The 24591-nt window shown below is 49.4% G+C and overlaps 1 protein-coding gene across 1 annotated transcript in view; it reads left to right on the top strand.

Moving 5' to 3' along the window:
• The window catches only part of SPRYD7 (SPRY domain containing 7), a 231858-nt gene that overhangs the window by 175289 nt on the left and 31978 nt on the right, over positions 1-24591 (top strand). Inside the window, exon 3 of the mRNA XM_078657370.1 lies at positions 6686-6852. Coding sequence (XP_078513496.1) covers positions 6686-6852 — 167 coding nt within the window. The remainder of the gene's footprint in view (positions 1-6685; positions 6853-24591) is intronic.

Below are 24591 nucleotides of genomic sequence, written 5' to 3'. Positions count from 1 at the left end.
TTTTCATTGTAAGACTGGACACAGTAGTAAGAATCACTTACAATTAGAGTAGTAACACTTGGATCTGCGTACTCTAACGCTAGTAATAGAGCACGAAGCTCTGCCAATTGTGCGGTGCAATCGCCCAAGGGCATTGTGTGCACTTCCCTGGAAATGAACTCATCATTCAACATAGCACCGACCACAATGGCGCATGCGGAAACGTAGGCATGTTTAGAGCCATGCGCAACCTGCGCCGACCCATCAGTGTAAATGATGCAATGGAAGTCCTCCAAAGGTCGCATAGCCAGAGGAGCAGGATGAACGAATTCATACTGCAAGTACTCTTGCGACCGTAAGGAGGCGTCAAAAATAAACATGACATCCGTGGATGACAATGACGCAGCCCACTGAATCCACCGAGGGTGCAAAGCTTTTGAATTTGGTACACTGGCTTTCGTGACTGCCTCCAAGTGAGGACAGGGTGTTACCACTAGCATGCGTTTCCCCTGAGACAGTGCTCGTTCCTTAAGAATTGCCATCTGTACAGCAGTTAAAACCTTTTCCACTGTGGGAAACCGCAACTCAGCCGAAGTGTACAAGTGTGACTTGTAAGCAATAGGTACTGTGTCACCTTCATTAAAAGTGAGGTATGTGAAACCCACCGTCCCAGGAATTATTCTTATTACCAGGTTGGTGTGGTTATCACGAGTCAGTAAATATTTAGAAGCGAGCAGATCAGCCTGCAAGGATTGCAAAATGGCTGAATGCTCAGGCAGCCAGCATGATTTTGAGAAAGTTGGTTGTATCAAAGCATACAAAGGCTTGATACGCTGGGCATATTCCGGAATGTAAGTTCTGCCGAAATTCAAAAAACCCAGCAAAGACTGTAATTTTTTCAGTGTTGTAGGAGCGCGCAATTGTGCGCATTTCTCCAAGAAGTGAGGAGCCAAACCTCTACCTTCATTGTTCAGCTCATAGCCGAGGAACAACACCGTGTGTTCTGCAATGTGCGATTTTGCAAAATTAAATTTGTAACCCATATCAGCAAAGGTACAAATTATGGAATTCACTCGACACAGATGCATCCAAATCTCGTAGTCTGTGAGATAAATATCATCTACATAAGAACATGCATCTGGATCGATTCCCTCCAACAGAGTGACTATTCTGGAGGTGAAGACTCCAGGACTATTTTGTAGCCCATTGGGAGTCGCCGGAAGCGTTTTTGCACCCCAGCGGACGTAAAACTTGTCCACTGGGAGCAAAAGTCATCCAGTCTGTGGGCATAAAAACCATTGGAAATGTCAAGCGTTGTCTTGAAATGCTTACGCACTAGACTATCCACTAGGGCAGAGCCGTGAGTATTCTGTACTGCACAGTTACGGCAATGCGAGTTCAAATGCCGGTAATCCAATACCAAACGATATGATCCGTCAGGTTTGGTCACAGTAAAAAGGGGATTATTCATTGGTGACACACACGTTTCAATAACTCCCTGATATTCCAATTGTTCAAGGATTTCTGCGACGGCTGCTTTAGCTTCACGCCGTATGGGATATTGAGGCTGAGGCTGCGGCTCAGACCGCAAAGGAATTTCGTGACAAGGGGACAATTTGTCCCAACCACATTGGTTGCGGTAGAGAGCCGGTGCAAGAGCCCGAGCCCACTCTTCTGCAAAATGCTGCGCATGCTCAGTCGAGACAGTGTGCGCGAAACTGGGAAGGATTACCTCCTCCCCTCGCGGCGCTGCGAGCACAAAAGGTGGGGGCCAGTCAGCCTCGGAAAGCAAAATGTCGTACGTAGACGAAAGGTTCTCCCAAAACACCCCTCTGACAGTACGCTGTATGTCACCTTCAATTAACAGGACAATTTCAAAAAGTCTTTCAGGGGGAGCTAATCTCGTATCGGCTGTTTCTATTACAACAAACACTTCAGTCGCTGTCACCCTCAGTAGTGGACGGAGCGCCTCTCTGACTATGGTAATCTCCGCCGCGCTGTCCAGCAAGGTCAGAGCCCACGTCAGATTCCGAAGCCGCGTTCTCACTATCTGTGGCATATCTATGCGCTGTTAAGGCTGCGACTTTCTTTTTCGCAAACTGCGGACGCTTAGGCGTAGAATCCTCCTGCTTCACTGCGCCGTCCGTCTGGCGGGACTGACCACGTCCTTGTTGGCCACCACGTCCACGTCCACCCCCTCCTCCTCCACCGGTCTTCGGGGCCGATGTTTCCTGAAAGGAACGAGGAGAGCGTTGATCAGAACCCTGAAATCGATCAGGTGATTTAATCATCGCGCGATCGCGCAAATCATAAACTTTTTCTGTCGGCGCAGGTGATTGTACTGCAGGAAAAGAATCCTGAGTCTGTGTATTCTTCTTCCCCTGTGTCTGTTTCTTAGGCCAATTTTGTTTTTTGGACTTGGGCTGGACATCTGTCACTGCAGATTGTCCCTGAGGTTGTTTTCTCTCCTTTATTGGAAAATATTTCAGACCTCTACTTGTGCGGCCAATTGTCTTATAAGCGGCCACCACAATCTTTGCTAACTGGCGGGGTTTGTCGGCATCGGGCAGAGCAGCCAAAGCATTCGACACCTGAAAGTTAACTGCATCTCCTTTAACATTGGAGAGAATGAGATCACTTACAATCTCAAAAGAACCACACAGGCGCATACCCAATTCAACCGCTGCCTCTGGACCGTGATCATTCTGAACACGTCTAATGATTTCAGGCAGGGCAGTCATAGACGGGGTGCCGAAGCACCTTGTATAAACTGCCGCAAATGTTTTTCCCCAGCTTTCACAGTCAACTAGTTCAGGAGTTATATCCTTCGGTAGAGTAATCGTTAACATTCTATGTTTATCAGCAGGAGTAGAATTCGGAAAAACCGCCTCCAGTTGATCAAACTTCTCTGCTAGCCAGAATGGGAAGTCATCGTTGTCAACTGGACGCGCACCAAAAACCGAATTAACCATCACTGGATTGAGACGCATTCCGCCTCGATCCACGGGAGCGGCCGCACCCCCCTGGGGACCACCAGGAAGATGTCGACCGATGTATTGCACTAAAGCACGAATCACGGAAATGGAAACAACATGTAGCCTGCGAATTTCTGCTAGGGTACAAGCCCCGTGATTCGGGTGCGGGGTAAAGCCACCCAACGCAGGCCAATTTGTACCTGGAATTGAGAGTGGACCTAACCTCGCAGCGGACAAAGAGTGGGGGAGGGCGCCATCAAACCAAACTCGATGCTGCCAATGATCAATAGGTATTTCCAATGCCCTGTACGGTGTATACTCAGCTGGGACAGCCGAGGCGGTGTAGGAGTGGAACAAACCAGAATTGGCGTCCACAGCCGGAAACGTAACCCAAGAGTAAAACAACTCATAAGGGAACGCCGGATCTGCACACACCACGAAAATCACAGCCATCCCATCTACTGGGACCTGGTACGTCTGAAGATGGTTGCGTACCGCTACGCGACTATGCTGCGCAATAGCCACTGCCGCCATGACAACACTGGAAACTAGAAAACACAAAGAATACTTTGTAGCACAACTGGGTAGTAATTCAAAGAAACCGTTTAAGAAAGAATCAAGCTTGAATAAAGACCTATTTCAAAAAATAGGCAGGTTTCACCGACACCCCGTTTTCCGGAAACGGACGCTAAGGGGTTAAGGCATGAACGATAAACTACTCGAGTGTCATGATATAAGACCACCGAAACCGTTGGGCGCCATGTCGCAGGGTTTCTGTACTCACACAGAACTGTGCACAGAGGAGTGGATCCTCGGCAAATTAGGGTGTCCCAAAACTTACCTTAGCAACCAACTCACCCCTTACCGAGCTAGCTACAGTGTCTCATTGGACATATCAAACTTCCAATGTTTAGACAAACCAGAACATGAACTTACAGTACCTCAGGGTACGTGGGACTCATGAACACTCTTTCGTTATATTATCATTACAAACCAGAACATGGAGTAAAGAAGACACATGTGCATTTGAAATGTTTATTTACTAATGCCGTCTTCTCAGGCGCAGTATCTTAGATAATACAAGTATACTTATTATCAGTAGCAAAATTATCAGCATAGTTACTAAGACATAAAAAGCGAATGGTGACAGCATGTTAACATGCTGTAATGAATAAGAGTCAACAACACTTATATCTCACCCTCCCTAACACATATATTATATTATTAGCTAAGAAGGTCTCTTTGGGTTGTTTTAGGGCGGGCCCATACCTTAGTGTCCTAGCATGAAGGAATCACATCAGCATACACCAGCTCTCTCTGCATGTGCACCGCATCAAGTGTGTTAACAATTCTCGTGCAAAGCAATATCAATCCCGCCTCAAGCCCAAGTTGGCAAAGGCTGCACTTGTGTTATGACTATGAAGGCGTGGAGATCAGACCTCATAACAATACCATATCGTGTTGCTCCTGAAACTTCAGCACTCTCCGTGCAGACATGGTTTATTAAACAAAACTGATATCAGAGCAATAACATATTATTCTCACATACACCACGGCAAACCACTAGGTTGAAAGCTAAGTCAACAATTAAGGGTCGTGTGCAGAAGTTGCAAGAAAGGAAAAATGGCGTTTAAATCTCAAATGTACCTATGCTAACTTAACACGATATAAGGATATATAGGAGCTATACAACACTGCCATAGCAGCCTACTTACAAAACCGACATTTGTCGCTATTCAGAGTACCTGCCATCAAAGCGTTTATGGAAGGCCTCAAAAGAATAATTCCTCCTAGGGTACCACCCTCACCTGTGTGGAATTTAAACATTGTTCTCACAAGACTTATGGGCCCTCCATTCGAACCTCTGCACAAATGCGAGTTACAATTTCTTATATGGAAAGTCGCTTTCCTGGTAGCCATTACTTCCCTTAGAAGAGTCGGTGAACTACAAGCATTAACTATGCAAGAACCATTTTTACAACTCCATCATAACAAAGTGGTTCTCAGAACAAATCCAAAATTCCTCCCTAAAGTTATTTCTCCATTTCATCTCAATAAGTCTGTGGAGTTGCCAATATTTTTCTCGCAACCACAAACAGTCGCAGAAAGAGCACTTCATACCCTAGATGTAAAAAGAGCACTCCTTTATTACATTGACAAAACAAAATATTTTCGAAAGACAAAACAACTTTTCATTTCCTTCTGACAACCACATAAAGGCAACCCCATCTCAAAGTATGGAATTGCAAGGTGGATTGTCAAATGCATACAAATTTGCTATCATAAAGCAAAACGTACATTATCTATTCCACCTAAAGCCCACTCTACCCGAAAGATAGAGGATTCAATGGCCGTTTTAGGGAACATTCCTTTAGATGACATCTACAAAGCAGCTACATGGTCTACACCGCACACATTCACAAAGCACTATTATGTAGATGTGCACGCAAAACAACAAGCTACTGTGGGCCAGGCTGTACTCAAAACATTATTTCAAACAACTGCAACAGATACTGGTGGTCGCCACTAAAGAGGGGTACTGCTATACAATCTATGCACAGTGTGTGATCTGCAGCTCATATGCCTCGAATGGAAAATGCTACTTACCAGTATGCATCTATTCTTGGCATGTAGAGCTGCAGATCCACACATACCCACCCACCTCCCCGGATACCTTTATCTGTTCCAGTATTATCTTATTTAAATACAGCATACATGGGCATCTTTTCTGTTTCTCACAAAACTCCATTTCCCTGCTGGCGAAAAAACAATATGAAGATGGAGCCGATGCCCATGCGCACTATTGTCCAAAGGAGGAGTCCCCTATCTTGTGAGTTCCAAAAGACGTTTCCAATACAACAACAAATGCAAACATCCGGGTCCAACACCAGATGGCGATCTATGCACAGTGTGTGAATCTGCAGCTCTACATGCCAAGAACAGACGCATACTGTTAAGTACATTTTCCTTTAGCATTGCACTCCAAAAGGTTATGTTTAACTTTATCAAGTCTATAGGGATACCATTTGGTCCTGCTGCCTTGGATGAGCGAGCGCTCGCTATTACTTCAAAAATTTCTTCTTCTGTTATTTCTGCAAATGTTCCATCAGCTTTAGATGTCGTATATTTACATATTACAGATGATTTGTATAGAGCTTTGATGTGATTTTCCCACTTATTGCTTGGGATAAATAAGTTGTCTGGCTGTTTATATGAATTTGTTCCGTGTCCCACCATGGACCAGAATGCGCGGTCATTACCTAGTCAATATAGCATGGTATAATTTAGCATCGGCAGTGTTCACACTCCCGCTTTAACTTAAATTCCTATTCTTAAATTCTTTCTTTATATCTTGTATTTTTGCGTTGCGCTCATTGAAATCAAGAGTTTTAAGATATGTTGCATCTTCTTGCGATAGATTCTCTTTCATTCAGTTAATTCTGAAGTCTTTGTTGCGTTAATGTTCGGTAGCGGCTCCTGTATACTTGCCACAAGACTAGATAATCTATTTTTTAGAATTGATTGCCAGGCATTACTCACCCTGGCAGCCGGTGGTTGTAGGCAGGTGTATGTGTTTCTTACCTCAGAAAACAATAAAAATAATTGTTCCATAAAAGTGTCTCCTTAAGTTAAATCATTCATTTCTTCTTTGCCATTTTTCTGTTTCACATGATATTTTAAAACATGGGTAAAGAAACAAAATATTTACATTCACTTCCTAATGCTTGTAGGTATCTGGGGTATAGGAGTTGCAACACAAAAGGCAAACTTGAATCAGATTCCTCTTGGTCGAGATGTCCACAGTCTAGTAATGAGGAATGATGGGTCCATCTACCACAACAATGAGGAGAAGACGCGATTACCAGCTAACAGCCTCCCTCAGGAAGGGGATATTGTGGTAAGTTAAAAAATATATATATTTTGAGCAACTTTCTGGTTTAGGCAAATAAAAGCTATTGATGCTTTTGACCGGAAGGTGGGGAACTGAACCCCAAACTCTGTACCCAGAGCCATAAAAAGGTGGTGGTGTTCATTTTTTGTGCGTTGCTCTCTTGTGGAATACCTGTTTTGCTTTGATGATGCGATTTGAAGGCATGTATGTGCTAGAAAACAGAAAATTAGATCCGTTACCAAAGGGAAGAACAACAGATGATTGTTTCTTTGCAAACTCCTGAAAAATTTGACCATTCTGTTTAAGGTTCAGCTTTGGAGTCCTGCAGGAATTAGCTGGAAACAATATAATCAGTTACAGTTGTTACAGTGGCACCTCATTCAATCTCTTTACACATGTTTTTTTTGATTTTTATTTACAAGACAACAAAACATGTCCAGTATTAACCTCTTGCGTGCTGCTGTCGGCCGTTGGCTGACGGGAGCACTACCTCGCTAGTGCTGCCGTCGCAGCCCCACGCACCTAATAGAACGCCCACACCGCGGCGGAAAAAACGCTGCGGTTAAAGCGTTAAATCACTTTGCTGCTCAGTGCAGCATACAGTAGATATCTGACTAATTCATAGCGGTCGGTGCTTCATCAATCTCACTTGCTGAGAAGACGATTCTGATTTCTCCCCGTCACGCTCGCCTCTCATGGATACAGTATATCAGCCACCGATAAATAACTAGAAGTATTACTCCATTAACTCCACATTTTAACAAATTACATTCTGTTGTGCCAACTCAATTTTAGTGCTAAAAATCGCAAAGTGTCAAATGGTTGTGGTAGACCAGGACCTAGGTAAGATTTGAAACTGAACGTGATGGATTGCAGGTCGGATACATCAGCAGATTGGTCCTGCCGAAGCCTGGAAGTTGAAAAGTGCGAAAATATTTTAAAGTTCCAATTCAAAAAGTGACATTGTTTCTTTTTTGAAGCTAAAATTGTAGTCGCCACCGGATACTTGAAGCAGATTGGTACCACTGATGCACTGTAGCTATTCAAGTTTTAGGTAAAAAATCTTTTAAGTCCCATTGCAGAAAGAGACTTCGATTTTTGTTTCTGAGGTGCAGAGACCCCCTAGTCAGGTACTTTACATGACAGGTCACTCTGGGGCAGAAGGTTTTTCAAAGTTTTTAATCATTCTTCCAGTGCCCAAACAACCATAGAAGTGCACGTCTAAGGCCCAGGGGAGGGCACTTAGAGACTCCTAAGGTATTAGGCAGAGGGCGATGGCAAACTGCAGTCCAGGTCCAGTTAACACTGATCAACTGGCCTCTTGAAGCTGGTTGTGTCCTGTAGCCACACAGGACAGACAGCTGACTCTTGGGAGTCTTATTTCTTCTTCCTCAGTAAAAGGCGAGCGGACACCCGGTCCGGATGGTTATCCCCAGGAGTACTATACGACCTTTCGCGAGATCCTTGTCCCCCATTTAGTGAAACTGTTCAACCACGTAACGGAGTCGGGCTCCTTCCCACCAGAATCAGACATAGCCACCATAGTGGTCATCCCAAAAACGCAGCCGCCCTCCCTGGATTGTGCGGACTATCGTCCGATCTCGCTGATTAACACGGAGCTCAAGATCTTCGCTACTGTGATAGCCCAGAGACTCAGACTCCTCCTACAAGAGTTGGTCCATCCCGACCAATGTGGGTTCATGCCTGCCAGGTGCACTCGTCACTGCATCCGCCGCCTCCACTTGGCTATGGCCCACCGTGATCGCCTAACCCCGTACCTGGCGTTGCTTTTCATTGACTTTGAGAAGGCCTTCGATACAGTGGACTGGGCGTATTTGGAGGATGTGCTGGAGAGGATGGGCTTCGGCCTTTCCTTCCGCCACCTGGTCAGGGTCCTCTACTCCAACCCCAGGGCCCGTGTTCTCATCAATGGCAAGCTTTCCGAGACCTTCCCAATTCGGAGGGGCACGCGACAGGGGTGCCCGCTTTCACCCCTGTTGTTCGCGCTGGAAATGGAACCCTGGCGGCCCTTATCCGGCACGACCCACTCCTCAGAGGTTGGGCCTGGGACTCGAGTCAGGTTGACAAGATAGCCCTATATGCGGACGACGTTCGCTTTATTTGGGAGACCCAGACATATCCGGGCCCAGATGCCTGGAGGCCCTCTCCGCTTTTGAACGGGTCTCTGGGCTCCGGTTAAATCCGGCAAAATCAACTCTGGTTCCCTTGCATCCCTCCCGGGCCTGCTTTTCCTGGCAGACGAATATTCCCCTCCGGAGGCAATCGTTCAAATATTTGGGGGTCTGGATCACCCTTTTGCCAGAGCTCGAATGGGCTCTAAATGTCGCGCCTTTGGTCACCCGGATGAAGTCCGACCTCAAGAGGTGGCAGGCCCTTCCCCTTAATCCCCTGGGCAGAAGTGCGCTCCTTAAAATGATGATTCTCCTCCGCTTCCTTTACATTCTGCAAAACATCACCATCCACCTCCCGGGGAGTTGGTTCCGAGAACTGGACGGCGTCCTTAACTCATTTCTCTGGGGAGGAGGGTGGCCGCGTCTATCCCTGGCGCACTGTCGTATCCCCCCCTTCGATGGAGGTATGGGAGTGACTAATCTCCACCTCTATACTTGGCCTCGAGGCTTCTCGTGATCCACGATTGGTTTGCAGGCGGCTGGTCCGACCGGCTTATCGAGTGGAGATTGCTGCGACAGATTTCGCGCAGATTTAGTCCTTTCTGTACAGTAGCCCGATGACACAGGCCCTAATCCCAGTCACGAGAACGGTGCTCATGGCTTGGAGCACAGCTTTGCGCCATGTGAGGTGGAACCGTACGCTCACTCGATAAACACCGCTCTGGAGTGGAACCTGGATGGGTGAGGTCTCGTCCCTAAAGGGGTTCCGTCTATGGGATCTCGTTGGAATCTCATTGCTTGGGGATGTATGGGTGGGGGATCAGATTCAGTCCTTTGCCGACCTGCAGCAATGACATGCGCTCCACCACTCCCAATTCTATAAATATTTACAACTCGGGCACGCCCTTCACGCTCACATCCCCTCCCCTGCCTCTCTTCCAGAGTTCAGTCCGCTTGAGGCCCAGGTGATGATGGGGAATCTAGGGATGGGAGGGTGTCCCGCATATACCGGTCACTAGTTAATAATGGCCCCACAACTCTAGATTGGCTCAGGGCACGATGGGAGGGATGGGTGGGACCCCTAGAAGAAGCAGATTGGCGAGACGCCCTTATGGCGCCCAAAACCCTGACCATGTCCTCTAAGTTGCGCCTGGTACAACTATACTATTTACACGCAGCCTATCTCACTCAACTGCGTCTCTTCCAGGCCCGTATGAGATCGTCCCCAGCCTGCACGCGCTGCGACATCGCGCCAGCGGACTTCTATCACATGGTATGGCTATGCCCGGCGTTGGCACCATTCTGGGGAGGGGTTGAGCGTGAACTTACGCAGGCCCTGGGATGGGAGGTCCCTCATGACCCAAGACGTATGCTCCTGGGGGTGTTCCATGGCCTGGATGGTTCCAGAGCAGACAAGCGCTTCCTAGGGACAGCTGTGGCGGTGGCCAAAAGGGACATGGCGGCGCTTTGGTCTCAGGCAAAGGTGCTGACGGTGCAGAAGTGGAGGAGGGGAGTGGACTGGTGTGGGATTCAGGAGGAGTCTCTCTTTGAGGGCAGGGGCTGCCCGTAGGTATTTGGAAAAGTGTGGGGAAAATGGTTTAATTTGTTGTCACCGTAATGATCGGTCTAATTTTTCTATCTGTATTGCATATCCACTCTGCAATACCCGACCCGACCGGGTAACCCATGTCCTGTTGACTGTAATTATCGCTATGTTCCTTTCAATCATGATTAATCTGCTGCCAATGAATTTCTTGTGTGTTCTGAAAAACCCAATAAAATTGATTATCAAAAAAAAAAAAAGGCGAGCTGATCCATTACTTCAGGGTTCCTCTCAGGTCACAGACAGCAGGTCCAGCCCTCTTCTGTTCTTCAGCAGGCCCAGAAAGTGTTCTCAGGAAGGTACCACATTACTTGTTAGCACCAACCAGTGGTTGAGGGTGAACCCTGGCCACTCCCCGGCCACTGAGGTAAAAGTTCCTGAGGGCAACCCTACCCACGTATTCGGTAGTCCCTGTTTGGCTTACTGCAAATAGTCCTTTTGTGCCAGGGCATTTTCAACATGGTGAAAATCTTCAACCACAGTAAACTTGGGGTTTGAGTGCTTGTTGAGTGTGTGGGAGTATATAGGTCCTTGTGCCAGCTCCCCCTGCGACAGTTCTCCTGTTCAGCTTGCCTGCATTCTGCTACCCTGTGCTGCCTGTCTACATGCTGCCCTCTGTTTGTGCCTCCTCTGCTTGTTTCTTGCTCTGTTTTACCTTATTGCTCATTTTTCTGCCCCCTGTTTTGCCTTTTCTGCTCTTTTCTCTGTTTTGTCTTTTTCTGCATTATTTCTGCCCTCTGTTTTGCTTTTCTGCTCGTTTTCTGCCCTCTGGCTTTTCTTCTTGTTTTTCTGTCCACGGTTTTGCCCTCTTCAGCTCTGTTTTGCCTTTTCTGCCCCCTGTTTTTGTCTTTTCTGCTCGTTTCTTCCCTCGTCCCACTGTTGCCTTCCTCCCACTGTTTCCCTCCTCCTAACACCCAGAGCCCGCTCTCCTCCCAGGACCTAATTAATGGAGGCTGCAGTGAACACCATTGAGCACGTCCTTGTGCCAGCTCCCCAGGGGACATTTTTCGTATCCAGCTTGCCTGCAATCCACTGTCTGTCTACCTATTGCCCTATGTTTGTGCCTCCTGTGCTCATTTCTTGCTCTGGTTTGCCTTTTTCTGCTCGTTTTTTTGCCCTCTATTTTGTTCCACTATTTTGCTTTTCTGTTCATTTTTCTACCTTCTGTTATGCCTTTTTTCTGTTCATTTCTTTCCTCTTCCTACAGTTTCCCTCCTCTAGCCTTTTCCCTCCTCCAGCCACCCAGCGCCCGCCCTCCCTCCAGGACCTACTTAATGGAGGCCGGAGCGCGACCCCTTTGTGCAGGTCCACAGCCAGCTTCTCCTGCATCAATTCTCCTGTCCAGCTTGCCTGCATTCCGCTACCCTGTGCTGCCTGTCTACCTGCTGCCGTCTGTGACTCCTCTGCTCGTCTCTTGCTCTGTTTTGCCTTTTCTGCTAGTTTTTCTGCCCTGTGTAGCTTTTCTACTAGTTTTTCTGTCCATTGTTTTGCCCTCTTCTGCTCTGTTTTGCCTTTTCTGCTCGCTTTTCTGCCCTCTCTTTTGCCTTTTTCTGCTTGTTTCTTCCTGCTGTTTCTTTCCTCCCACCTTTTCTCTCCTCCTGCCACCCAGTACCCCGCTCTCCCCCCAGATGCCCATGCGCACTATCACCGAAAGCAGGAGTCACCTGACTCGTGACTGGAAAGACTTCTTTGAAGAAAAACAACTTGCAAACATGCGGACCCAACACTAGATGGCAGGAGTATGCAAAGCATGTGAATCTACAGCGCTACATGCCTTGAACAGATGATTACTGGGTAAGTAACATTATCCTTCTGGCGTGCTGACGTCTGTTCTTTTCGCGCCAGCCAGCGCAGAGCTGTCAGAGAACTTGCCCCTGTAATTTTTTGACAGACTTTTTGACTTTTTGTTGACTCCTTTTGGTGTGCTAGGGATGTCTAGCAAGAAGACCTCGGAGTTCAAGCCGTGCGGCGCCTGTTGGTCACACACCCTCACCTAGTGTCTTTGGTGCCTGGAGCAGGACCACAACACGAAGTAGTGTTCTAAGTGCCGCGCCGTGGTGCTGAAGGCTTTGAGGGAGCATGCCCTAAAGTCGATCTTGTTCCTGGTCGAGAGGAATATCCGAGCACTGCTCTTGGAGGACTGAAGTCTTCTTTCTCGAAGTCAGCGTGGTCCGGTTTGAGGCACCAGAAGATTTTGAAGCATGCTTTGACTTCGCCCCTTCCGACACATGATGAAGGAACCTCAACGTTTAAGGCCCTGCTCCGTGAAGCAAGTGCCTGGGTAGGCTCTGCATTTTTCTCCCTTTATGGGCCCGGGAGATACCCCCTCCCAACTAAAGGAATTTTATAGTGTCATGTGCGCCATATTTGGGAGGGCTGATCTGCCGGTGGGCCCGTAGGCTCGGTTGAAGGCGTTGCCATGGGTTCTGCGCCTTTAGCTCTGACCTCCTACTGGACCATTTCCCGGGTCGGGACCTGCACCGGTCATCCCTCTGCGACCTTCCTTGGCGTCAAGGGCGTTGGCGGCACCTCCCCAATTGTCATTCCAGAGGACACTTAGCCGGTCAGGCGTCCACTGATGCAGAGACCTGAGACGAACGGCTCCATGCCATTCAACCTGCCCTATTCTGAAGGGTTATGCATGGATGAGGAGGATTGGGAGGTGGAGCACGATCCCCTGGAAATCGCGAGACTCAGGATATGAACTGGTCTGAGGAGCTCGGGGATGCCAGTGGCCTGGGCACCTCCAAAAATTCTGGCATGCAGTCTCCCCTTAACCTGACTACGGAGGAGGGGGCATCATTTGCAATGGTGGTGGGTAGGGCTGTGGAAGTCTTGGACCTGCAGCTTCCTACGGTGGCAGTCAAGACTAACGTCTTGATAGAGGTCCTGCAGCATGGTGGTTCCACCTCGGAAACCTTGCTGCCTTTCAATGAGGCCTTGACGGATGTTCTTCTGGGCATCTGCTCACAGCCCTGCACAAGGGCTCCTGTGAACTGAACGATTACCCACCGCCATCTCCTTGCACGGGGTGACCCAGCTTTCCTCACCGCCGACCCCACCCCACGAAGCTTGGTGGTCCAAGCTTCCGCTTCCTGTGTCGTGTTTCTTCCATACCCTCCAAAAGACTGGAAAGCTTTGGAAAGAAAATGTTCTCTTCCGCCAGTCTAGTATTGTGGTTGGTGATCACCGCATGCCTTTTAGGTGGTTATTCCCATTTGATTTGGTATACTGTCGCGCCGGTGCTGCCCAGACCAGGTTCTTCTCTCCCAGGCAGTTTCAGACTGGAGAGATCCAGCTTAGTTCGCCATCCGCTCTGGCTTGAACACAACAGACTCGCTAGGCAGAGTGATTTCCTCGACAGTGGCCATGCAACACCACGCCTGGCTGAGAACGACTGGATTTTTAAGGGGATGTCCAGGCTAATCTTATCGACATTCCCTTTGATGGCTCCTGTCTCTTCGGATTCAAAGCATATGCAGCGCGGGAGCGTTTTAAGGACTCGCAGGCTACGGCCAAGTCCTTAGGCCTCACCACAACATCCCGGCCTGTGTCTGCTTTTCGCTCCTATCGTGGTTACAGAAGGGGCTTCCAACCGCGTCAACCTTACTCCAGCAGGGCCATGTATGCGGTTCACCCCTAACTCGAGGTTCCGGCAGCCAGAAGTTGAGCAACGCCACAATCTCTGCTTCACCGCAAAACCTTCCAAGTCCGAATCATACACGTTCCAGTTTGTGGCAGGGCATGCCATCACCTCCACCACTGGCGGGACATCACCTCGGATAGGTGGGTGTTGCAAATAGTCGCTGTGACTACTCCCTCCCCTTTGAGACTTCCCCTCCGGAGTTCAATCGGTGGACGGAGGATCTCTTGGCCAAGGGAGCTATAGAGCGGGTTCCCAGGCCAGAAATAGGATGTGGCTGTTATTCCCACTATTTTCTCGTTCCAAAGGACAGAGGCCTTCGTCCGAGCCTCGATCTCAGAGCCCTCAACAGCTTCTTCAAGAAGGAGAAGTTCAAGATGCTCAGGTACTGTCTGCCCTGGAGGACTGTATTGTAGCATTGGACCTGCAGGACCCCAATTTCCATATTCCCATTCTGCCTGCACCTCATCTCTACCTGTGGTTTACGGTGGGCCATGAGCACTTTCAGTTTGATGTGCTCCCCTTTGCGCCCCTCGAGAGTTCTGACTCGAGTCGTGGTTCTTATCCCACTTTCTTAGTATATAGTTTGGTCCCCCCTGGAGCCCACTGTGTATTAGTGCTACTTACTGTGATTTCTTTTCTAAGGTATTGTGTGCTCTGTGTCTCTCTCCGTGTAGGAGATACTATTATGTACTAGAGAGTGTTGTATAATAAATACATATTTTTATACATACATTGTGTGGTTCATTTTCATTTAATTTATACTTAAATATTGTATTCTAGAAAAAACAAGCGGCTTTACACTACTTCAAGACTAAGCCTGAAAGCTGCTCTCCACCGCTACCACTTGGACAGCTTTCTAAGGTTGACGAGACCTTTTAAATCACCATAAGGGTTGCCTGGACTGGTGAAAGGTGCCTACTTACAGTAGTGGACATCATATACCAGGCCAGCCTCTCATATCCAGGATGGGCAGGGTCCACGAAGGGGAAGCTTCAAAGTCATGCTGCCTTTGTGAGCTTCCCCAGGTCTTTTGCTGCTTCCAGCAACTGGCCCCCACCGGTTCTGACCCCCACTTTGGGTGGGAGAATCAGCTGGAAAACCAAGTGAGGAAGGGAGGTGTGCCCACCTTTCCCAACCCCACCTCTCAGGTGGAGGTGCGAGGTGAAGCACAACTCTCAGTCCCCACCATCTTACAGATGCGGAAACCCAGCCAACCAGTGAGGCATATGTCCTCCTCCTACTGGAGGTTGGCATAATAGGGGGTGTACCCACCCTAAGGAAGGAACCCATTGGCCCCAATCTTTACTTACCTATAACGCCCCTAAATCTAGTATTTAGGGTCGACCCTGAACCGTGCCTCCTCGGACAAGAATCTACAAAAAGAAGGACCAAAGAAGCTGTGCTGAAACTAAGAAGAGGACGACGCACACTGACTTGGCCCCAGCCCAACTGGCCTGTCCCCACCTTGAATTCCAGTGTGTCCTGCAGCCAGCAGCTTCAAGAACTCGAAGGACCTGCCTGCCTTCCAAGTTAAAGACTTTGTCTCCTGTGAGCACCGGATTTGCTCACCCACAGACCCAGGAGCCAGCCAAATCCCCAAGTCCGCACCACTCTGCAGCCGACGCCTACGGGCCGAGTTCAGGTGGCCCTACACCACAAGGAAGTCTCCCCGGTGATTCTGACCTTCCTCGAATCTCCAAGCGAAGCCTGCATGCCCTTTCTGGACTGCAAACGGAGCTGGTAAGGAAAACCTGATGCCTAAAGACATTCCTGCACCTGAAGGCCCACAGCCTTGGGTGGCCCAACAGACGGTGTCCCAACATCTACAGGCATCCCAACTTACCTCTCAAACAGGTGGTTACCTCCAGAATATCTCCGTCCCCAAGCCTGCAGTCTTTGTTGAAACCGGGGAATCCCAGTTGAAATCAACTCCAAACCAGCACCCTGTACCCAGCCGCTGCTGCGGATGTACTTAGGGTTATAAAACTGATCCCCCTTTGCCCTGCGCTAAATCCCAGGAGCTTTGCTCCCACAACCTTGTGGCCTGCTCGCAAGCAGCCACCAACCGGAGGCCCCTTATCCCCTATTGGATTACAATGGGCCTCGGCACCCGGCTGCCCTAGTGCCGCTGAGGGTGCTTTGGGAGTGCTTCCTCGACCCTGGGGGAACCCGGTTCTAACACCAGAATACCAACTCCCACAAACTTGTACTTACCTTCAAACTGCTAACTTCAGTTTTCTCCATAGGAACACATTGACTGTTTTTCCTAAAAATGATTCTACTTGTGCAGTTGGTTTTGTATGAAACTTTGAAAAACTGCAAATAACTAAAAACTTACTCTTTGTCTAGGAAATGTCCCAGTGTGATATCTAGGTATATCACACAGTAGAAAAAGTAGTCCAGAAAGTAATCTGTAATGCAATCCAAAGGGGGGACGTGGCCAACTAACATGGCTGATCAGACGTGAATCTGATCGGCTCCCTTCCAGGCCGTACTGAATTTGAAGTAACGAGACACCTTACGGGCTTGGCGGGTGCTGCTCCAAGATGCTGGGGTAGTGCTGCACCGGGGGGCATAGCATACGACATTCGGAGACCCAGAGGGCGCTTGAGCGCAACACAAGAAGAGGGAGGCAGCGCACAGGCGCTCAAGGAAATGGCGGCTGCCCAGACGCGGATGACGGGAGTGCGCAGCTGAGGATCTCCCACGATGGCGGCATTTCACAACCGAAAAGCCTTGTAGATAGCGCTTGTGGGGGGAGCGCTCCTGCAGACCTTGGACCCCTGCAAGCCCCCGGTGAGCATACTCTGAGGGGGGGCGGGCCTGCCCCTGACCTGCGATGGAGCCGCGCAAAATGGCAAATGGCGGCGACATACAGAGAGCGCACTTGGCAGGTTTTGACATCTCCTGTAGTTGCGCCCGCCCTGTCCCCAGAAATGAAGCCCAGCCTGCAGCATCATAATTTCAAAAAGGGGGTGGTGATGGACAGAGTATCTGAGTTAATCAGAACACTCCTACCCAGTCAACAGATCAGGGCTTGATCCATCACCGTTTTTTAGCTCACTGCACCATCCCAGTTCAGAACCTGGCTATATGCAAATTAGTCTGTCCCTGGCCCAGTGCATCATGGGAACAGGGCAGACCAAACTACCAAGCCAATTCTTCACTGGAAAGGAAACAAGCTTCCGGGGACCGGTTTCTGGCATTACAGCCGTCTTCGGCCCGGCTTGCTTGAATCCTGATGGTGCAATGAGCAAGGGACTCATGTCTGAGCATACCCTTCCACACTCATGGTGGCCAAAATAATTTCAAAAAGGGGGTGGTGATGGACAGAGTATCTGAGTTAATCAGAACACTCCTACCCAGTCAACAGATCAGGGCTTGATCCATCACCGTTTTTTAGCTCACTGCACCATCCCAGTTCAGAACCTGGCTATATGCAAATTAGTCTGTCCCTGGCCCAGTGCATCATGGGAACAGGGCAGACCAAACTACCAAGCCAATTCTTCACTGGAAAGGAAACAAGCTTCCGGGGACCGGTTTCTGGCATTACAGCCGTCTTCGGCCCGGCTTGCTTGAATCCTGATGGTGCAATGAGCAAGGGACTCATGTCTGAGCATACCCTTCCACACTCATGGTGGCCAAAATAATTTCAAAAAGGGGGTGGTGATGGACAGAGTATCTGAGTTAATCAGAACACTCCTACCCAGTCAACAGATCAGGGCTTGATCCATCACCGTTTTTTAGCTCACTGCACCATCCCAGTTCAGAACCTGGCTATATGCAAATTAGTCTGTCCCTGGCCCAGTGCATCATGGGAACAGGGCAGACCAAACTACCAAGCCAATTCTTCACTGGAAAGGAAACAAGCTTCCGGGGACCGGTTTCTGGCATTACAGCCGTCTTCGGCCCGGCTTGCTTGAATCCTGATGGTGCAATGAGCAAGGGACTCATGTCTGAGCATACCCTTCCACACTCATGGTGGCCAAAATAATTTCAAAAAGGGGGTGGTGATGGACAGAGTATCTGAGTTAATCAGAACACTCCTACCCAGTGAACAGATCAGGGCTTGATCCATCACCGTTTTTTAGCTCACTGCACCATCCCAGTTCAGAACCTGGCTATATGCAAATTAGTCTGTCCCTGGCCCAGTGCATCATGGGAACAGGGCAGACCAAACTACCAAGCCAATTCTTCACTGGAAAGGAAACAAGCTTCCGGGGACCGGTTTCTGGCATTACAGCCGTCTTCGGCCCGGCTTGCTTGAATCCTGATGGTGCAATGAGCAAGGGACTCATGTCTGAGCATACCCTTCCACACTCATGGTGGCCAAAATAATTTCAAAAAGGGGGTGGTGATGGACAGAGTATCTGAGTTAATCAGAACACTCCTACCCAGTCAACAGATCAGGGCTTGATCCATCACCGTTTTTTAGCTCACTGCACCATCCCAGTTCAGAACCTGACTATATGCAAATTAGTCTGTCCCTGGCCCAGTGCATCATGGGAACAGGGCAGACCAAACTACCAAGCCAATTCTTCACTGGAAAGGAAACAAGCTTCCGGGGACCGGTTTCTGGCATTACAGCCGTCTTCGGCCCGGCTTGCTTGAATCCTGATGGTGCAATGAGCAAGGGACTCATGTCTGAGCATACCCTTCCACACTCATGGTGGCCAAAATAATTTCAAAAAGGGGGTGGTGATGGACAGAGTATCTGAGTTAATCAGAACACTCCTACCCAGTCAACAGATCAGGGCTTGATCCATCACCGTTTTTTAGCTCACTGCACCATCCCAGTTCAGAACCTGGCTATATGCAAATTAGTCTGTCCCTGGCCCAGTGCATCATGGGAACAGGGCAGACCAAACTACCAAGCCAATTCTTCACTGGAAAGGAAACAAGCTTCCGGGGACCGGTTTCTGGCATTACAGCCGTCTTCGGCCCGGCTTGCTTGAATCCTGATGGTGCAATGAGCAAGGGACTCATGTCTGAGCATACCCTTCCACACTCATGGTGGCCAAAATAATTTCAAAAAGGGGGTGGTGATGGACAGAGTATCTGAGTTAATCAGAACACTCCTACCCAGTCAACAGATCAGGGCTTGATCCATCACCGTTTTTTAGCTCACTGCACCATCCCAGTTCAGAACCTGGCTATATGCAAATTAGTCTGTCCCTGGCCCAGTGCATCATGGGAACAGGGCAGACCAAACTACCAAGCCAATTCTTCACTGGAAAGGAAACAAGCTTCCGGGGACCGGTTTCTGGCATTACAGCCGTCTTCGGCCCGGCTTGCTTGAATCCTGATGGTGCAATGGGTAGGAGTGTTCTGCTTAATTCAGATACTCTGTCCATCACCACCCCCTTTATGAATCGTTTTGGCCACCACAAGTGTGGAAGGGTATGCTCAGATGTGAGTCCCTTGCTCACTGCACCATCAGGATTCAAGCAAGCCGGGCCGAAGACGGCTGTAATGCCAGAAACCGGTCCCCGGAAGCTTGTTTCCTTTCCAGTAAAGAATTGGCTTGGTAGTTTGGTCTGCCCTGTTCCCATGATGCACTGGGCCAGGGTCAGACTAATTTGCATGTAGCCAGGTTCTGAGCTGGGATGGTGCAGTGAGCTAAAAAACGGTGATGGATCAAGCCCTGATCTTTTGACTGGGTAGGAGTGTTCTGCTTAATTCAGATACTCTGTCCATCACCACCCCCTTTATGAATCGTTTTGGCCACCACAAGTGTGGAAGGGTATGCTCAGATGTGAGTCCCTTGCTCACTGCACCATCAGGATTCAAGCAAGCCGGGCCGAAGACGGCTGTAATGCCATAAACCGGTCCCCGGAAGCTTGTTTCCTTTCCAGTAAAGAATTGGCTTGGTAGTTTGGTCTGCCCTGTTCCCATGATGCACTGGGCCAGGGTCAGACTAATTTGCATGTAGCCAGGTTCTGAGCTGGGATGGTGCAGTGAGCTAAAAAACGGTGATGGATCAAGCCCTGATCTTTTGACTGGGTAGGAGTGTTCTGCTTAATTCAGATACTCTGTCCATCACCACCCCCTTTATGAATCGTTTTGGCCACCACAAGTGTGGAAGGGTATGCTCAGATGTGAGTCCCTTGCTCACTGCACCATCAGGATTCAAGCAAGCCGGGCCGAAGACGGCTGTAATGCCAGAAACCGGTCCCCGGAAGCTTGTTTCCTTTCCAGTAAAGAATTGGCTTGGTAGTTTGGTCTGCCCTGTTCCCATGATGCACTGGGCCAGGGTCAGACTAATTTGCATGTAGCCAGGTTCTGAGCTGGGATGGTGCAGTGAGCTAAAAAACGGTGATGGATCAAGCCCTGATCTTTTGACTGGGTAGGAGTGTTCTGCTTAATTCAGATACTCTGTCCATCACCACCCCCTTTATGAATCGTTTTGGCCACCACAAGTGTGGAAGGGTATGCTCAGATGTGAGTCCCTTGCTCACTGCACCATCAGGATTCAAGCAAGCCGGGCCGAAGACGGCTGTAATGCCAGAAACCGGTCCCCGGAAGCTTGTTTCCTTTCCAGTAAAGAATTGGCTTGGTAGTTTGGTCTGCCCTGTTCCCATGATGCACTGGGCCAGGGTCAGACTAATTTGCATGTAGCCAGGTTCTGAGCTGGGATGGTGCAGTGAGCTAAAAAACGGTGATGGATCAAGCCCTGATCTTTTGACTGGGTAGGAGTGTTCTGCTTAATTCAGATACTCTGTCCATCACCACCCCCTTTATGAATCGTTTTGGCCACCACAAGTGTGGAAGGGTATGCTCAGATGTGAGTCCCTTGCTCACTGCACCATCAGGATTCAAGCAAGCCGGGCCGAAGACGGCTGTAATGCCAGAAACCGGTCCCAGGAAGCTTGTTTCCTTTCCAGTAAAGAATTGGCTTGGTAGTTTGGTCTGCCCTGTTCCCATGATGCACTGGGCCAGGGTCAGACTAATTTGCATGTAGCCAGGTTCTGAGCTGGGATGGTGCAGTGAGCTAAAAAACGGTGATGGATCAAGCCCTGATCTTTTGACTGGGTAGGAGTGTTCTGCTTAATTCAGATACTCTGTCCATCACCACCCCCTTTATGAATCGTTTTGGCCACCACAAGTGTGGAAGGGTATGCTCAGATGTGAGTCCCTTGCTCACTGCACCATCAGGATTCAAGCAAGCCGGGCCGAAGACGGCTGTAATGCCAGAAACCGGTCCCCGGAAGCTTGTTTCCTTTCCAGTAAAGAATTGGCTTGGTAGTTTGGTCTGCCCTGTTCCCATGATGCACTGGGCCAGGGTCAGACTAATTTGCATGTAGCCAGGTTCTGAGCTGGGATGGTGCAGTGAGCTAAAAAACGGTGATGGATCAAGCCCTGACCTTTTGACTGGGTAGGAGTGTTCTGCTTAATTCAGATACTCTGTCCATCACCACCCCCTTTATGAATCGTTTTGGCCACCACAAGTGTGGAAGGGTATGCTCAGATGTGAGTCCCTTGCTCACTGCACCATCAGGATTCAAGCAAGCCGGGCCGAAGACGGCTGTAATGCCAGAAACCGGTCCCCGGAAGCTTGTTTCCTTTCCAGTAAAGAATTGGCTTGGTAGTTTGGTCTGCCCTGTTCCCATGATGCACTGGGCCAGGGTCAGACTAATTTGCATGTAGCCAGGTTCTGAGCTGGGATGGTGCAGTGAGCTAAAAAACGGTGATTGATCAAGCCCTGATCTTTTGACTGGGTAGGAGTGTTCTGCTTAATTCAGATACTCTGTCCATCACCACCCCCTTTATGAATCGTTTCAGCCTGCAGCATCAGCTGCAGACTGCCAAGCGGAGCTGAGGCCTGCCGCGACTGACCCACCACGAATTGTGAGAGTCCCTTAACCCCTGGGGGTTATTGGCGGTGAATGGTGGTGCCCCAGGAGTACTCTCCAAGTAGCTGCAAGCACCTATCTGACCGGAGCTGCGTCCCCACTGGGCTGGAGTGACCCAAGAAAGCCATATGAGGGGGACATATGCTCCAAGTGGGGGCTGCTCATGAGTGGAGTGCCTGGCCCCAATATGGAGGACGGACGGTCCTTTCTTGCTGGAGTGTGATTTCTGGATTACACCGGGCGACGATAAAAGAAAAATTGCCTAGTTGGAAGAGCTGACTGAGCGTGCAGGTGTGATGACTGGGTGCTATCAATTCTTGAGCATACTGTCTATCGTAGAATGCCGAGAGGGGCGCTGAATGCGGACTCTTCTTGGCCCTGAGGAGGTGGGGCAGTGAGACTCAGGGAGCGGCGAGGGAGTGCCTACTAGAGGTTACTGGAAATGCGCTGTTTCTACGTACCTGAGAGGCGGCTGAGAGCTGACCCCCTTATGCCACCCAAGAAGAACCTCAATAATAGGGTCTCCAACTTTCACGTCGGATGGAAGGGGGACAACGGAAGAGGGAGCAACCATGGCGTTGACACGTGACGACCTCTTGGCCTCCCTACGCGACTTTAAACAAGAACTACGAACCAAGCTACTGGCGGACATTAAGGCAGTCATGGAAGCCTGCTTCGAAACCTTCCGCGCGCGCGGAGGTGCCCGAGAAATTAATGACCGTCCAAGCAGATATAGATTCCGTGGGCACTCGCACGCTTGACTTGGAAGCGCAACACCAGGAGGTGGTGGCTAAGATCTCATCTCTGGAAGAAAGCACGGCCGACCTCCGCAAGCAACTTCGCGACTCCCTACTCAAGTGTGAAGATATGGAAAATTGCTCTTGTCGCGACAACATAAGAGACAGGGGCGTGGCGGAGGATTGCAAAGGACCAGACCTGGAGGCTTTCATGGAGGGTCTCTTCTCCTCTACCCTCGGAGAGGATGGTCCGGAGGTTCGGCTGGAAAGAGTCCATAGAGTAGGCCCACGCCTTCCAGGGGAGAACCGCCGTCCAAGGGATGTTCTGGCCAAGTTCAGCTCTTTTTAGATATAGGAACTAATCCTACAAAAGGCTATGGCCTCAGATTCCATCTCCTTTCAGAACACCACATGTACCCTATATCAGGATGTAGCCCAGGCCACTCTCCCGCTTCTACAGCAGTTCCGACTGGTCACGGAGCACCTAAGGGAGAAGAACGTCCGGGAGCACTGGATGTACCCCTTTGGGATAGCTTTCCTGTGGCAAAACAAACAGCAACATTGCGTGGATCTCTCGGAGGCGGCGACCTTGCTGGTCTTCGAGCTTTCCAAAGCCTCATTGGATCAAGAAAGAGATGACAGACCGGATCGTCGCAACGGCGGGCAATGGCGCAGAATGGGAAGAAGAAATGCAAAAGCTCCAGAATGAGTCCACTGATTGCGAGAACAGAATGATCCCCAGCACCTTGTATAATTTGACTGATGACCGAATGGACACCCCTCTGAAGGAAACCACTGCCATCTTGAGACGGTTGTACTCACTCGCCTCTCACCCGCGCCCACAGATGGGTCAGGCTGGGAGTCCTGGGGACTTGGATGGAGTGGGGGACTTGCATCTTCAGCATTTGGCTGGGTTCTGGGTGCCCCGAGGCCACCTGTGACCTTACTTCTGACACCTGTACATGAGCTACACGGGAGTGCAATGGCATGGTGTAGTCATGTCAGAAGATGACTTCTATACACACTGAGGGGGAGGGTCTCGAGGGGAAGGGTCTAAGGTGCCGGGACCTGCTCAGATCGTGGGTTGGAGCTGTTCTCGAAAGACAGTGTCGTGTTTATTTACTGCTCAGTTCAAAATGTCTTAGTTCATGAGTACTCAGTTTGGGAGGGGGGACTTGTTTCACTATGCAGGATTGCCTTGTTTTTTGATTTGACAAGGGTTGGGGGACGGGAAATGGTAATGTCCCTGGAGTGTAGTTTAGGTTTGGGATTCCACTGTAGGAGGGGAACACCACATACTCATTTTACAAGTTTGTTGTGATTTTTAAATTTGTTTGGATGCCATGGTGCCATTTTGTTTTATTTGTTTAAGGGGGGAGAGTGGTTCACATGGGGTCAAGGTGGGGGGGAGCTACTGTTTCTAGGGCAACTATCTTCCTCGTGTACTCATGGTGGTTAGAGTAGTCTCACGGAACGCTAGGGGGATGAATTTCCCAAACAAGCTCCAGCGATTCTGGAAATACATGCTTGATCACAATGTTCAAATCATAGCTCTTCAAGAAACACACCTAAAAAAATCCGGAGATCAGAGATCGTGCCATAAGGCTTACACCCACATATTTAGGTCCTCGCACTCTTCGTAACAAAACATCGTGGCACTGGTGTTTCATGCTGGGGTTCCTTTTCAGGCTCAGGACCCTAAAACGGACAGAAGCGGTAGATACATCATGGTTAGGGGCGATATTCGAGGGCGCCCATGTATATTTGCTGCGCT

The sequence above is a fragment of the Lissotriton helveticus genome, chromosome 8 (genome assembly GCF_964261635.1).
Source record: "Lissotriton helveticus chromosome 8, aLisHel1.1, whole genome shotgun sequence".
Lineage (NCBI taxonomy): Eukaryota > Metazoa > Chordata > Amphibia > Caudata > Salamandridae > Lissotriton > Lissotriton helveticus.
This window is presented reverse-complemented; position numbering and strand designations above follow the sequence as displayed.